The following is a 12,914-nucleotide window of genomic DNA, read 5'->3' on the forward strand; positions in this document are numbered from 1 at the left end:
GGCTGAAAGCTTTATGGTAAATAACAATCTGTAATTTGCCTTGTCATACACTACTATTTAATTCAATTTGTCTAACTGAATTATACATGTTTCATTATGTATATGTACCTTACTCAATATACGAGACAGGCAGCTTCTACCGAGCAGTTCATCTATTGTTTTACCCATTTGGATTTCAACAATAAATATGAATGTTACAGTGGAACAGGATTTGTAATTATGCTCCTTTTAAGGTTTTAGGACTTTGCTGGTAACACTAAAATATGTAATTTTATTTGGTTCAGTATAGTATTAGCTAACACAAGTCTGTCCCATAATACACTGTACAAAATAATTAAAGGATCACTTATTCAGAACCCCATAATTGGCCTCCATTGTGGCACAGAAGTTTTAAATTTGTCTCAGAGGTGCCTACAAACTTCCTCTATAATGCTGAAAAATTATGGAGCCCTATGACATTATCCTTGGGTTCAGTGATACTTCAAACAGTAATGTACCAGCACATGTGAAAAAGAGGCCAGAGCTCAGAAGTTCATATGAGGTGTAAGGTGGGTTCATGATGTCATACTGGTACCAAAATTCACCACAATTCTGCCCAGTGTCACTGTGGATGTGTCACAGAATGCGAAGGTCATCACAAATTTCGCCCTGCCTTTTGATGCCTCTGCAATGGAGGTCACCCAGCATTGATATTATGCAGTTGTCTTGAAAGTGGCCAAGGAAAATATTTCAAACACACCACTGCTCAGAATCAACATGAGACCACTTCAGTGTAGCATCTATCATAGTCAGAAAAGGTGTAAATACAACAAAAAAATAAACTCAGCCACAAGGATGCTTAGTTCTGAGGAGCATTCTTGAACAATAACATAAAGCAACATGTAATACACAGTAATGAAATGACCTTACTATTAACAATGTCTTCAAAATATAATGAAATGTGACTGAGAACAAGTTTGTTTTGGAAGAAGTAGAGAGTAAAATTAAGGAGAAAAGGACAACAACTAAAAATGAAATGTATAAAAAATATAAATTCAATACAAACCATAAAGTTAGAAAATATATCTGGTGTCAGAAATGTACTGAAAGTAGAAGCAATGAAATCATACCTTCTACTGTAGATCCTCCTCACATTTTGGAATGTCAAATATCTCTGCAAAGAGGGGAGGCAGCCTCAGTTTTGTCCAGTTGAGGCGAAACCATTCGAGGTGTGTTGAATGTTTAATACCAAGATTTCTTAGTTCTGGCAGCTTCACAAGCAGACTTGCAAACAACTGTGGATCACTTGCATGATTTCGCCCAATCTGGAAAAACATAAAAATAATAATAAATAAAAATAGAAATAACCTCATTTTATATGATGCTATTAAAAATATTTTCTCAATCAGTATATCAAATGTTTAAAAGATTTACAGTACTACTTTTCCAAGCCTTTTCCTTCTGCTGCCTTTCTCTGAATATTTCATTTGTCTGCTCCACAAAATTGAGGTTCATAAAAATCACATGTTTAGCAGATGGAGAAAATTGAGCACTGGAGTTGTGTCAATCACAACATAAAACAATTTAAAGGCTACCTGACATTGTCAGCAGGGGAATGATTTCTTACTACGAAAAATATAATCTACTTTTTAGAGAAGTTTTATTTGCCCAGACTGCAGTATTTACATGTATAGACTACTAGTTTTGGCAAACTTTAATTGCCATAGAAGTGTTGCATGGCTGCTTTCACAACTTAGGAGTGCAGAAAAACATTGAAATAAAGTGTGGCCAACATTGGGAACAGCCTTGAGAATGAAATTGTGAGAAGGATGCCAGTTCCCGAGTCACACACCAGCTCACGCAAGACAGAGAATTTCCACACTGTACTGGAAGGCTTGGTCAGCAATGTCAAGAGGAGAAAAATGTTTGAGGAGTCTTTGAGCTGGGATATGGATGAGGAATGAAGGATAAGTTGGTGTGACAGTACAGAAGCAAGAGAACACAGGGCTCTTCCATCCATTACCAACATCTGCCTTCTGACACCGTGAGAATATTGATTTGGCTATGGCAACACACAGTTATCTGTCAATGCAGACATTGCTCTGGACCCTTAATAGCTGCGGATCACCAAGCAGAGTGGCCGACTCACATTGCACAGCTCTGAGGCGACGCATCATCTCCACCCAATGCCTGCCAGTATCACCACCACATAACAAATGTATTTGAAGAATGGTGAGATCATTCATTCCCCTTCCTTCCCCTTACTAACGGATTTGTGTACATGCCATGTCAAACTGGTCCTGAGATTTGCTTTTTTTCCTTGGTGTGTGTAAAAGTTATTGAAATAAATGCAGTCATTTCATGTTTTATTCCTCTAAACAGTCTGTTCCATTGCTTATCAATCCCCTAATTTCATAACCTTTTGCGTTTGATTTCATTTAGTTATTGATATCACTTAATTATTGGCTCTTAACACGGCACAATCTCTTTAGTCATCTGCATGTCATTTCATGTCAGAGAAAGAGAATAATTCTCAGTTCGCTATACTATGTACTGCACTGTTACCTAATCATTTTGTTGTTTTGTTTTGTTGTAGGGTGCAAAACGTTACCTAATCATGAATGTATAGGACTCAACTCACTGGAACCAATGCACCAGTTAGCGTGAGTATAGCTGCCATCAGATGTCAATACGCTCAGTATTAGTAACACCTTATGTACCAAGTGTATTTTATCAGTAACTGTTGTGAATGTTTACCACAGTTATGTTTTTATTACTTGATGGGTAATACTACACTGGTGTTGGTTCCAGTGAATTGAGCTCATATGTTCATGACTAGATGACAGTGTTCTATGTAGAGCGGCACAATGTTTGATTTATGCAGATGATCTGAAGATATCAATTAAAATTTTCTGAAACTAGTAGTCCACATATGTAAGGAGTGCAGTCTGGGCAAATAAAACTTCTCTAACAAGAAGATTACATTTTTTTAAAACAGGGTAAAACAGCAAATTTTAAACATATAGGTTGCTACTAACCATATAGTGGAAGTGTTGAATTGCACATAGGCACTTTAATCAGGCCACAGTGGCCAGAGGTAGTGGCCATGTATGTGTGAATTGTGCTTTTGCGAATGTGAGTGTGCTTTCTATCTCTGAAGTAGGACATTTTTGTCCAAAAGATTAAATGTTCAGCAGTCTTTTCATTGTGCCTGTCTCCTTTATGTGGTGAACAACAATGTATCCTTTTTATAATATGTTGTTATTTCATCATGGACTTATGTATAAAACATTTTTCAAAATTAAAGCTTTCTGTAGAATTACACTACATTAGCAAAAAGAAGAGCAGTGAGAAAAGAATGCTGTGAATCAAAGTGTCATAGTCTTCTCTTATAGTTGTTATAAGCAAAATGCAGAAGCTGCTGATCTATTTCTAAGTTTATTTTCTTTGTGAGGTCGGTCTCTCTCTCTCTCTCTCTCTGTCTCTCTCTCTCTCTCTCTTTCTCTCTCTTGGAAAGATTAAAATTTACTCATACCTGGACTTTGAGGGCATCAATAAGCCGGTCTTGGTGGTGCTCAACTGCTTTGATATCAGTTATACCAGTGCGATCAGCAGTTAGGAGCACTACGGCTGAAAACAGCCCAAGCTCTGTATCATTTAGAGCAAGCGCATTGAATGTCGATGCAAAATGAAATACTGAGGTAACGAAGTCAACCTGTAGAAGGGGCACAGTCACATGAGATACATTTACTATGATAAACATTCACTATATTGTAGACAGGATACAGGACAAAATTGTTCTTTACAGTAAAATCTATATAAACTGAGGATGACATGAAAATTGAAGTGTTCAAATGAATGTGGTACAATATCTTTTTTAAAGAAACAGTAGCAGAAGGCAAAATGAAGAAGGTGGTTAAAAAACAGAGGAGGGGGCCAAAAGAGAAAGATATAGGTTTATCACTCACTCACTATGCATTCTATTGAGCAAAAAATGTGGTTTTGAGACTTATGAAATTTTCTGCCCATACATCTGTAATTGGATACAGTGAACATTTATGTATTACTGTCTACATTTGTTAGTACAGTGTTGTGGAATGAACAAGTTAGATGTTGAGAACCTGAATAAGTTCTTCTGACTCAGGATTTTTCCATCAGTAATCATGTTATATCAGTGTGGAGGTTTCTGAACTAAAACTGGAAGTTTTGTTCTCAGTTGTAAATAAATAGTTGCAGAAAATGCTGTACAATATGGCATGTACAACTAGATATAACAAAAGTGGTAAAAATTTCTAGCTAATTATGTAAAACAGAATTTTTCACATTTGTTTGTTTTGATAACATAATTTACCATAGGAAGAACAAAGAGTTATTATTGATCAAGTAACATACTGAATACAATTTACACATCTTGCAGTTATAATATTATAACACTAATTGGCATAGGTTTCCTTGTGTACAAACATATCACTATTGTCACTTTTTTGAGAAAATACTGAATTAGTAATGCACTTGGTTGATAGTATGTTTTCATGTTTGTGACTGAAATGATAATTGCATTTTCTGCTCAATATTTTGGCAACTAGCCTAATCATTGTAATTATTTGTACTCAGAGAAAGTGAAGAAGATGACTAGTTTGTTTATCAAAATACTATAGCCAAAATACAACCATCAATTCAGAATCCTGAAAGTGTACCTCAGGTCAATCATATAAAGAAAACCCCTAAAAATTCATAATGTATTTTATGTTAATTAAGTGAATTTATAGTAGCATTTTAACATTTGATGGTCATTAATATTTCAAATGTCTGCTGCACAGAGCTTTAGTAAGTAAACAAAAATTGTAGATAAGACAATATACAATACTGCAAGCTTTGGTGTATCTATAACATATTTTTTGTGCCACTGATGAACATTTATGGATTTAGGCGTACACTGAGTGAGTATTTTATCATGTTTCATAAGTAGGATGAGAGAAAATAGTACGGTTTCACAGAAGTCATATATTTTTGTTGTCTGTATAATAGGATCTTCATTATGCAATCTGTCATACTGAGTAACTTATGCTATAACACAAAATAAAATATGTAAACTAAAAAAGCTGATTATAAACATTAAATATTGAAAAAATTTAACTTATTTAAACATATGACCCAAACAGGCCATATTTAAAAAAATATTATGTTTGATGATGATGATGATGATCTCGTCAACATCATCAAACATAATATTTTTTTAAATATAGCCTGTTTGGGTCATATGTATATTCTACCCACATTTTCATGGTTCCTTTAATCACAGTTAACAGAACTGTATTCTGCCTGTATTGAATCCCACTAAACAGCTCTGTGGACATTAAGTTAAAATGTAGAAACTGATACTGAGATGTGATTTATTTCATTAAATTTAAATAACGAAATCTGACATTTGTGAACTGAAGGAAAGTGAGGTGTTTTAGCATTGAGTCAAGAAATCAGTATTAGCTCTTTGTTTTATCAGCTATCTCTACAATCATACAGACCTTAATAGTGATTTACTTCTCAACATGATTGCTCAACGTAAATATGTCACCATGATATATACTATAATGGTTTAAAACTATGACGGAAAGGAATGAATGAATGAATGTACAGGTAACTGCAGAGGAAGAGTTGAAAGCCCAGAGGAACATCAAGAGGGAAAAATGAGAAAGAAATGAGAACAGTGAGCTGAATTTTAGTAGCAGATAACAAAGTCAACTGTATTCTTCTTTGTGTCTTGTTACTGACAGATGCATGTAAAAGTTTCCATAACATGGAGATCATTTTACTTACATCATACATCACTTCCATCTGCTGCTTAGTAATGTATGTTCCATCTGAGAAGGTGAGTGAAGAGTCAGATGTTAGCCGAGAAACGTGAGTTAACCATATTTCAAAGAAACCAACTTTGATAAGTATTAGCTGATCATCTTGACTCAGATCACAGAAACCTGCACACACAACAGTATTTTAATTAGTATCAAATATTACACATTTCATTCATAATCCAGTAACCTGTTTTAAATAATAAATAATCATATTTTATCAGAGATTACTGTGAGACAGTAAATTAGCTCAAAATGGGACTAGTGAAGAAAAAAGTGGTGGGAATTAAGTCTGTAAATATCATTTAGTGGTACTGATCAATGTTCATTCCTTACCAACAATATGTATCAACAACAGCCATTGTTATATCAGTTTGTTACTGTCATACATCACAAACACATTCAGCCCCTCTGGTGCATGGCATTCTTCAATGGTCAGAAATTAAGGAAAGTCATGCTGCACTCTTGGTTGCCAACAGTTTGCAAAAAGTCTGAGAGCTGATCAATTCATTGTCATCTATTCCAAGGAGTTCAAGGGCACATCTCCAATTACTCATTTATAGTTATTGTTGAATCTTTTGAATAAATATACACTTATTGTTATAGATTGTTTCAGCTAATATGGCACAGAATCATAGCAATAATGAAATTGTATGCTATCAAGTGGTAAAAAACTGAGACTGTCAGTGTGAAAAATGCTAACATGTTTATTGAAAAATGGTCACGTTGGAAATATTCCTGCTCCTTGGTACTGCACCATTTCATGACAGTTCAGTGAAATGACTAACAATCCCTGTTTCCTTATTTTAATCATAAGGGTAACTATAATCATAATGGAAGTTTTGACTGTGTCAAGAAGAATACCATTTTGCTTTGTAGAAGTGTTATTGTGATGAAGATGCAGGTGTAATGCATGCTGCCAAATAAAGTTATATGCAGTATTAAAATAATACAAACATGAAAATGTGAACACAGTATTCCTCAGAAATTATCTTCAGCAGTAAATGTTATGTTACTGGATGGTCGGTCAGTTACATACACTCAATAGCCTAGTACTATAAACTAGATTTTATCATGCTGTGAACTGCTAGAATAAACATTAGTAGAATTTAACAAGTTGGTTTTGTATATGGGCAAATATATCTAATACTGAATGTGATTACAGCCTCTCACACCAGTGAACAAAAACATAAAATTCAAAGATCAGAAACACTTCAAGAACAAATGAGATACTGGAAATATCTTGCATAATCTCTTTTACTGATACTTCTTTATTCACTGACTATGCCATTTTGTCCTCACCTAAGCTTCAATTAGCTCCTGGTTTTAGTTTTCTTCGTTGTAGTAGCTTGCCCCCAATGCCACTCCACATTTCTTCAATGACACTATTTCTTCTTCCTTAAATAATTTTTTTCAGCTTCCTTCCCATATATTTCTTATGTCTGTGCCCGATGCATTAATCTCTTAATATTTACATGTACTTCTGATCTCTGATATGGCAGACAACTTTTTTGCATTTGTATCCGGTTCATTCAGTATATTCTGTATGTTTTTCACCTCAGGATTCTAAATAGGCTTAACAATTTGACATGATTTTTAACTTATGTTGATTTTCTCAGTTCTACGACAGCCTTAAGAAGTCTCAGGAATTTTCAAGCATTTAACAGAGACCTCTTGATTAATTTAGTGTATTGCGTTTTCGTGAGGGACCTTATCTTACTTGCCTTGAAGTTTCTGGGAAAGAGGCACTATACTTGTTGGGTATAATAACATGCAACCACTTTATGCAATGAATTGTATTTATTATGATATATTGATGCAAGTTTGTAATTTACTAATGATCACAATGGCGAGAGAAAACAGACTGAGTCAAAGATGATATCACTCTGAGCTCTGCGGCAGTTTAGTTCGACTATCAATGTCTCAAGGCCGGAGGCAGTGCGATGTTGCAGATCCTAGAGACCACATAGTGCCACAGGCAGTGAGGACAAAGCAGAGGTTGGCCTGGTTGAGAGAGAGGGATTGTTGGGTCCCACACTGTAGAGGAAGGTTGTGCGATAAGTGGGATGTGATAGAGAGGTGACTGTTGTTGTTGACAGAAGCCATTATGTTGTCTTTATCAGCATTGTGTGAAAGGAGGAAAGAAGAGTGATGTGGACAGTTGCTGAATCATTGAGTGTATGTGGAGCAGCAAGTAGAATGAACATGGTGCTGTCTCAGAGTTGAAGAGAGAGACCCTCAAAGCAAAATGCAGATATGTCAGCTGTGAAGATGGAAACACTGGGAGAAGAGTGAGGTGACAACAGTATACAGATTACACAGGAAGAGGGCACATTGTTCAGCAGGGAGTAATCAAATGGAGTACTGGCACCAGTGAATAAACAGGAAAAGGTGAACTTGGAAGACAACTGGTCATAGGCGAAGGCATGTCCATGGATGCCATCTCAGAACCGGATATTGACAGAGGGTCCTTATGAAGGGGTCCAAGCAGAATTTAACTCAGTTAAGTGACATGGTCTGATGTTTCCCATTGAGGCAAATATGTAAAATGTTATTCATGCACTGAAGCAAACTGTGGGGCCAAAGTAAGGAAATTGTAATCCTGCCTGGACCATGTCATCTCAGAATATAATGAACTATCATTGTTCTAGGTCTTGTGCATATGAACACTCACAGTATGGTTTGAGCATACAGAGGTGAAGTGCAGATGTTGGCAGTGTGTGAATGGACAAGCTTGACTAAGGCAGGGAGCTTGGCAAGGAAAAGGAGGTCAGAGTCTTTGACAAACTCGGTAAGGAGTAGCAAAGGCTTAGGTCTCTGGTAACGGCTGCTCATTGGTAAATGCAACATGGTATGATGTCAGATGGATTCCCTTGGTAACACTAGCACAGCACAGTTGTGATTTCTCATGGTTAACCTCCCCATCATGGTCAGCAAGTACTATAAGGACCTGTGTTAAGTGATGAGAATATTGTCAAGATAGATATAGCGAAAAGATAGGGGAAAAAGTATGGAGTCAATAAACTGTTGCCACATATGAGTGGGGTTCTTGAGGGTGTATGGTGTAAAGCAGTATTAAAACAAGCCAAATGGCATAATGATAGCTTTTTTTGGTACGTTGTCTTTGTACATGGGGATTTGAATGCGCTTTGTGACAGTCAGTCACATTAAAAATCTAAGTGCTGTTGAGTTGTTTAGTAAAGAATTGTACGTTGGGAATAGGTTAGTTGACCACAATGATACAAGTATTGAGCTTGCAATATTCCTTGAACAACTGGCATTTAAGAGTCCATGAATGGCTGCTTTCATATGACGCAGTTTTTTTAGCGGTTAGGCATCAAGCCTTGTAACGGTCTGGGGGACACTCTGTAGTGGATAACCTATGGCAGGTACCATTTGCGATCACACCAATGAGAGAAGTTTGAGTACATGGGGGGAACACATACATATCAAGATGAGATAGAAGTACCTGAACGATAGTCTGAATGTCCTGAATTAAATTGAGAATGGTTGGAATTGAGGGAGTGAGAGATGCGGATGCAGAACCGGTGGCCATAAAGTGGAGAGGCTGTTGACCATGTGAAGAGCACATGCGACGTTGGCTGATGCATTGGCGATCAGCTAATGAAGAATATTGTTGTGTCAATCTTGTAGTGCCGAGTCCGATGCTCAGCTAATGAACTGATGAGCTTAGCTGTCAAATGGGAGCACTCAGGGGTAGTGTGAAATAGGGGGTCATACTGAACCATAGGTGGGGGATGGGGAGGGGGGAGGAGGGGCCAAGGAGCCAGGAAGGCATGTGTCAATTGCATGATAGAGTAAGGCATCCAAAAGCAGGTCGGGAGAGAGACCAAAATGCTTAAGGAAATCGATCCCGAGAATTGGGCCATCTACATCAGCAACATGCAGGCTTCAAGGGAACCGTAACTCTGGCACAAGGAAGAAGGCTTGAAGGAACACAAGGGTGAGGAATTACAATGGCATCCACCTGATGTTGGCTAAAAATGTGAGGTTTCTGGTGTAGTCCAAGACATAGAGTCTGTTGCTGGGAGGAGTGATGTGAGTAACAGTGCCCTGTAGCATCACCATGAGCCATGGCATCTAGATTGGCCCTTATGTTGAGTTTGGGGAGCTGCTGGGGAGTGATGGGTCCTTCCTGCATTGCCAAAGCTCATGTGTTACAATCACAGTGGATATGCAGGATATGGAGTGGGCTGTGATGTAATTGAGCAGCCCCATGAGCTGTGTTGTCCACCAAGGCAAACCATGTTTTTGGGTCTCTCTGTGCAGCCAGGGAAGTTTGGGAAATATGTCTGCAGGAATATACTGCAGCAAAACAGGGTAGGGCATGGGCTGATGAGCTGATGGCAAAGGGGTAGATAGTTGAGGAGGGACACTGTCAGTGGCAGAATTGTGATGCAGAGCAGCAGACAAGGTATGCAGAGGATGCGGTGCGCCACTGAAGGCCTGTGAGGTTGGTGGGTGGGCCCTGTCCACACATCACACACGGCATGGTTGGTGTGGAAGGTAACCCAACCAGTGCAGATGGGTCAACTGTGGTCACCAGAGAGTGGTTCGGGAACTTTGTAGGAAACAGTTTGGATGGGCCAGTAGAACATTGCACCATGTGCAGATAAACAGAATTCACAGGCTGCTGAAGCAGTGGAGATGGAGGCAGGTGAGGCAAGCTGATGAGGTGATGTGACTACACGCTTTAAATTATGTGGCTCACAGTCTAGATAGGCTAAATGAAGCTGAAAACACATGTGTGGTTTAGAACATACTGGCATGAGCATCTGTGTTTTCACCATGGTGGTGTCCGACAGGTGAGGTTAGGCACTGGAACACCACTATGAAGTGAATGTAATTTGTACATGAATCTGGGAAATGTGATGAAGGCAGAGTTTGTGCTTTGCAGTCAAAGTGCTGGGAATGTAGAGTTCAAGTCACAATGCGGCAAGTGATCCATTGCTTACAGATCTTAGCATGAAACTGATAATGCATAACATGTCTTTTGTGAACAAAAGAAATATTTTGGGATCAGCAAAGAGTGAACATGGTGAATATAATGACACATGATCACTTTAGGTAATGAAACATATTTATCACAATGCACTAATATAAAGCTGTAACTCACTAACAGTCAGAATGATGAGAGGAAACAGACTGAGTCAAAGATTATGTCACTGACCATTGCAGCAGTTTAGTCAGACTTTCAGTAGTTGATCCGCAAATGATAGTCACCACAAGCTAATAACAGGTAGAAATATAAATTTAATTTCTTTTTCATGATCAGTGCCATTCTTGTCTATAGTTATTGCACGAATAATCTTGTTATTTGTGAGTTTTCTCCAGCAACTTGTGTCTGTATTGATTGGACTTTATGTATGCCTTTCCCTTTGAACACCTATACATCTCATTCATATTTTCCTATTTCTTGCCTCTCAACTTTTCCTACTGAAGTTATCAATCACTCCTTTATTTTCTATCCATTAACATCCATCATTATCTTTAGGCTTTAAAAATATATAGTTGTGAATCAGTTCTACAATTGATTCATGATTTTTTAAAATTATATCTCATACTGTGAAATTAGACCATCACATCAGGATATTTCAAACAGGCACATTTAAAATATACTCACACGAAGCTTTTGGCCACAGCCTTCAACAGTAAAGAGAGAGACACACAAAATTCACACATCCACAAGCAAGCACACCTCATGCACACATGACTGCCAACTCCAGAATCTCAGGCTGTATGTAACATCACATGGGATGCAAGCAGCAATCTGAAGGGGAAGGGAAGGGAAAAGGGAAGGGACAGTACTGTACAGGTGGAGAGAGAGACAAACACCATCTAGTGGAGTGTGCAGGACCTAGACCCCGAGAGGTGCAGTGTCAGGAGGTTGTGGGGCAGGCTGGTGGGAAAAAAAAGGAACACAAAATGAGAGGAGCAGGGAAAGACAGATGGATGCGTTGGCAGAGGGCTGCAGATAAGCTGGGTGGGAGGCAAGAATGGGAAGGAGATGATAGGACACAGGGGGTGGAAACTGTTGGATGGAGGGTGTGGGGACAGTATCTTACCCTGAGGTTGGGGTCAGGATAATTATGGGAGTGCAGAATGTGCTGTAAGGATATCTCCCATCTCTGCAGTTCAGAAAAGCTGGTGGTGGAGGGAAGGATCCAGATGGCTCGAGTAGTGAAGCAGCCATTGAAATGAAGTGTGTTTTGTTCAGTTGCATGTTGTGCCACAGGTTGGTGTACTTTGCTCTTGGTCACAGTTTGGAAGTGGCCATTCCTGCTTGTGGACAGCTAGTTGGTTGTCATACCAATACAAAAAGCTCTACAATGATTGCAGCAGAGCTGATAAATGCCATGGCTGCTTTAACAGGTGGCCCAGCCCTTGATGGGGTAGGATAACCTGTGACAGGACTGGAATAGGGAGTGCTGGATGGGTGAATTGGTCAGGTTTTGCACCTGGGTCTTCCAGAGGGATATGATCCTTGTGACAAGGAGTTGGGTTGAGAGTGGCATAGGGATGGACTAGGATGTTGTGGAGGTTGGGTGGGTGATGGAACACCACTTTAGGAGGGGTGGGAAGTATTTCAGGTAAGATGTCTCTCATTTCTGGGCACGATGATAGGTAACCAAAGCCATGGTGAAGGATGTGGTTCAGTTTTTCCAGTCCGGGGTGGTACTGGTTAATGAAGGGGGCACCCTATGTAGCTGGTTTTTGGGGTTGGTGGGAGGATTGGGATTGTATGGGAAAATGGCATGGGAGATCTGTTTGTGGACTAGGTCTGGGGGATAGCGCCTGTCTGTGAAGGCCTCAGTGAGACTCTCAGCATACTGAGCAAGGGAGTTTTTGTCACTGCAGATATGCCATACCTGGGTAGCCAGGCTGTCCCATCAGGGGTTGGGTCACCTGTGAAAGCAGTCATGTCATTTGCAAGCTCTGCTGCAATAATTGTACCGCTTGTTATATTGGTATGACTACCAACTAGTTGTCCACCAGGACAAATGCCCACCGCCAAGCTGTTGCCTAGAGCAAAGTAGACCACCCTGTGGCACAACATGCAGCTTGACA

General features: G+C 38.9%; 1 protein-coding gene across 1 annotated transcript in view; it reads right to left on the minus strand.

Annotated features, from left to right (window-relative positions):
* Positions 1-12,914, minus strand: part of LOC126481914 (ecdysone-induced protein 78C-like) — a 178,159-nt gene that overhangs the window by 6,245 nt on the left and 159,000 nt on the right. Inside the window, exons 7-9 of the mRNA XM_050105873.1 lie at positions 5,794-5,951; positions 3,515-3,694; positions 1,110-1,304 (exon numbers count right to left, since the gene is read on the minus strand). Coding sequence (XP_049961830.1) covers positions 1,113-1,304; positions 3,515-3,694; positions 5,794-5,951 — 530 coding nt within the window. The 3' untranslated portion in view covers positions 1,110-1,112. The remainder of the gene's footprint in view (positions 1-1,109; positions 1,305-3,514; positions 3,695-5,793; positions 5,952-12,914) is intronic.

This window comes from Schistocerca serialis, chromosome 5 (assembly GCF_023864345.2).
Source record: "Schistocerca serialis cubense isolate TAMUIC-IGC-003099 chromosome 5, iqSchSeri2.2, whole genome shotgun sequence".
NCBI classification, from domain to species: Eukaryota; Metazoa; Arthropoda; class Insecta; order Orthoptera; family Acrididae; genus Schistocerca; species Schistocerca serialis.